The 3,216-nt window shown below is 60.0% G+C and overlaps 2 protein-coding genes across 2 annotated transcripts; one reads left to right on the forward strand and one right to left on the reverse strand.

Moving 5' to 3' along the window:
- Window positions 1-1,832: 1,832 nt before the first annotated feature.
- On the forward strand, window positions 1,833-2,526 carry NGA_2015100 (protein phosphatase 2c-related protein; the record flags this gene model as incomplete). The annotated part of the gene is made up of 1 exon (XM_005853802.1): window positions 1,833-2,526. A coding segment is annotated over exon 1 (604 nt), but the record flags the coding sequence as incomplete, so codon positions are not given.
- NGA_2121800 (protein phosphatase) lies at window positions 2,508-2,885 on the reverse strand (the record flags this gene model as incomplete). The annotated part of the gene is made up of 1 exon (XM_005853803.1): window positions 2,508-2,885. A coding segment is annotated over one exon (378 nt), but the record flags the coding sequence as incomplete, so codon positions are not given.
- Between the last annotated feature and the right edge of the window lie 331 nt (window positions 2,886-3,216).

A 3,216-nucleotide genomic window follows, 5' to 3' on the forward strand; every position in this document is an offset into this window, starting at 1 on the left:
GGGAGGGAGGGCGGGCGGGGAGATGAGTCGTGGGGACCGAGGGAGGCACGGGCGAGGGCACGCACCTTGTCGAGCGGATAGAGCAAGCCCTCGCTAGCCTTGAGAGAGCATTTAACCCAGCGCACGTTGCGGGCGGACTGGAAGCGCTGGGAATGGTAGACTTTCTTCCCGGAGAGGATCTTGAAGGTCTTAGCGACCAAGTGGTGCATGGGCCCGGCCATCGTCTGCTCGAGCCTGTCCTCGTACTTCTCCCGCAGCTCCTCCTCCGTCATGTTCACCGTCACCTCGCTCGCGCCGTCGTGGGTCTGGGATGAGGGGTAGAGTGGGAGGGGAAGGGGGAGATGAAGGGAGGGAGGGAGGGAGGGAGGGAGGGATGGGTGAGGGAGAGGGGCGCGAGGCCGCGGCAGTCGTAAAAGCGCGCAGACAAGGTCTGGGGGCCAGCACGGAAAGGTGCAGAGTGGAGGCAGAATGTCCAGAGTGAAGCAGGCTCCAGACAAGGCGAGGGCTCCCAAGCGGATCCTCACCTGTAAAACCAGGTAATTGTAGCGTTGCTGCCCTTGGCGGATGGGCTTCTTCAGACCGATCACAAATGCCCACCGGTGGTCGGGCCGCTCCAGAAGGAAAAAGTGGATGATGTCATCGTAGGCCATCTTGTGGTCGTACTTGGCGCCGTGCAACCGGAAGGAGTTCGTGTACAGATTGATCACATACCGCCCGCGGGGGTAGAGGAAGAAGCCCTCGTCCTCCGCGAAGGTGACCAGGGCGTCGCCCGTGGAGGCTTGGACGGTCGTGCGGGCCAGCACGTTTTTCTGAAAGGCCTCGGCGCCGTCGTCCTCCTCCTCTCCGGGCGGGATGTAGAAACGGACCTCGACCAGGGTGTCCTCGTCCCTGTCGGCAGCGTCCGTCTCCACGAATTGGAGCTCCACCTCGTTCTTGATGTTCCCCGTCCCCGGAAGCACGCACTGGGAGACCGCACCCAGTGGTAGCTCGAGCACGGGTTTATCCTCCAAGGACATGACCAGGGTGTTATCCTCGAAGATGAGGTCGCCGTAGTTGGCCCCGCCCGAGTTCAGGACCTCGCGTTCCAGGGAGAGGGAATAATTCGATTGGAAAACCTCTCGCACACGCTCTTCTTCGGTGCGGAGAAAGCCGTCGCACCGCAGCGCTTTCCCATTCTTCAGGAATAGACGGAGGTGGCCCCACTTCCCGAAGACCGACCAGGAGGCGCGTAAAATGTCCTTGGCCTGCACTGTCTTGGCGTTGCTCGGGCCCCGCCATTCCAACCCCTTCCCCGTGAACGTCAATGTTCCCACCGACTGCCCTGACAAGCCTATGTTCTCGAATTTCTCTATGGTAGCCATGAATGCGCTGGTGTGGCTCTCCTAGATTCTAAAGTCGGCAGGCGCGCTTCGAAAGTCGCGTGTTGTGTTGCCGCGCTCGCCAGGTCTTCTCAGGGCTGGGAGTCTGTGGGAGGTGAGGGGAAGGAAATGGGACATGGACACACCCGAAAGAAAGCGGCAAGATTGACACGTGTCCTCACACACTGGCCATCCCCACACTCGTCCAGTCGGACACGTCGACAAAGAAGTCGGGCGGGTCCCACCCGGGCAAGTGAGAGCGCCAAGGAAGAAAGGGCGCACAGCTTCTTCTTCTTCGGCGTCTCGGCGACGGAGAGGGAGGGCCTGACCGACCACGGGGCTATATTTGCTGGCTTTGCCAAAACAGGGGGATCATGCGCACTTTGTGTGACGTTGAGATAGGGTTAGGACGACGTGACCACTGGTGTAACCTCTCACTAGACTCTTCTCTGTTTTTATTCCCTCTATCACCTGCAGCACGTCAATCGAATTTGCGAGACATTGGCGACAAGGTTACGTCCCGCCGCACGGTCTTCGAGTCTGTGAAGAAAGCGTGCCCCCACGATGACACCTGTCCTGGAGACCCAGAGTTGCATTTCTACGTTATCCGACCAAGTGCCTTCGAAGTGCCGTGCCCAGCCTGAGGTGGAGTCCGGTGTTAAGGGCGACAGGAGTCCGAAGTCCAGCACCAATAGCAACGGCATCAGTCGAACAATTCAGGAGAGCGCCACTCCTTCTCTACCCCGGGAGACGTCAAGATCCGATGGAGCTTCGAGCCCCTTGGACTCATCGACGGCTTCCTCCTTGGCTACCTCAGCGACGGCGGCCATTCAGTCAATTAAAGGCACCATTTACCCCGCCAGCGGCACCTTCAAGGGGGTGAGCGTGGCGGAAGAAATGAACCCGCTGCGGCGAAGCACCATGGAAGACGTGCACCGAGTCCTACCTGTCTTTGATGGCGATGCATGTATGAGCTTCGTGGGCATCTACGATGGGCATGGGGGGCGGGACATAGTGGATTTCCTTGCCACGGAGCTCGAAAAGAACGTGGCGCGTGAGCTTAAAGTTGAAGACGGGGCCAGCGTGCCGGAGAGACTGGAGAGGGCATATCTGTTGACGGACGTGCAATCTCGACAGGCGGAACTGATGGGTTCCGGGGCGACCGCCGTAACGTGCCTGATCAAGGCCAGGAGGGAGGGCGAGGGTGAGGGGGCGGGGGAGACCGTCCGAGAGATATACACTGCCAACGTAGGGGACAGCCGGGCCGTGCTCTGTCACCAGGGGAAGGGTGTGCGCTTGACATACGACCACAAGGCAGAGGACAAGGGGGAGCAGGCTCGAATCGAGGCCGCCGGGGGCTTTGTCTTGCGGAGCCGCGTCTTGGGCATCCTGGCCGTGACGCGGAGCTTCGGAGACCATCGGATGAAGGACTACGTTATCGGGGTACCCTACACATCCACCACCATCGTGGAGGACAGTACACCCGAGGAAAGCCCTTTCTTGATTCTCGCCTGCGACGGGGTCTGGGACGTGCTCTCGGACGACGAGGCAGTGGGGCTCGTGAGGGGGCAATGGGAGAGGGAGGGCCGGAGGCCGGAGGTGGACGCGGCGGGCTTGCTGGTACAAGAGGCGATGCGAAGAGGCTCGTCGGACAACATAACTTGCATTGTGGTGCTCTTGTGAAGACGGATAGGAAGGAGGGGGAGGGGGTTGAGGAAAGGAAAAGAGGGGAGTATGTCAAGAGCGCTTGCCGCGCCATGGAGGAGGGACCGGGGCCTACCATAGCAAAGTCAATAAATAAACGAAAAGCTGCCTTTAACTACGAGAAGAGAAATCTCAGCAATACCCCAAATCGCAT

This window comes from Nannochloropsis gaditana, assembly GCF_000240725.1.
Source record: "Nannochloropsis gaditana CCMP526 unplaced genomic scaffold scaffold732, whole genome shotgun sequence".
NCBI lineage: Eukaryota > Eustigmatophyceae > Eustigmatales > Monodopsidaceae > Microchloropsis > Microchloropsis gaditana.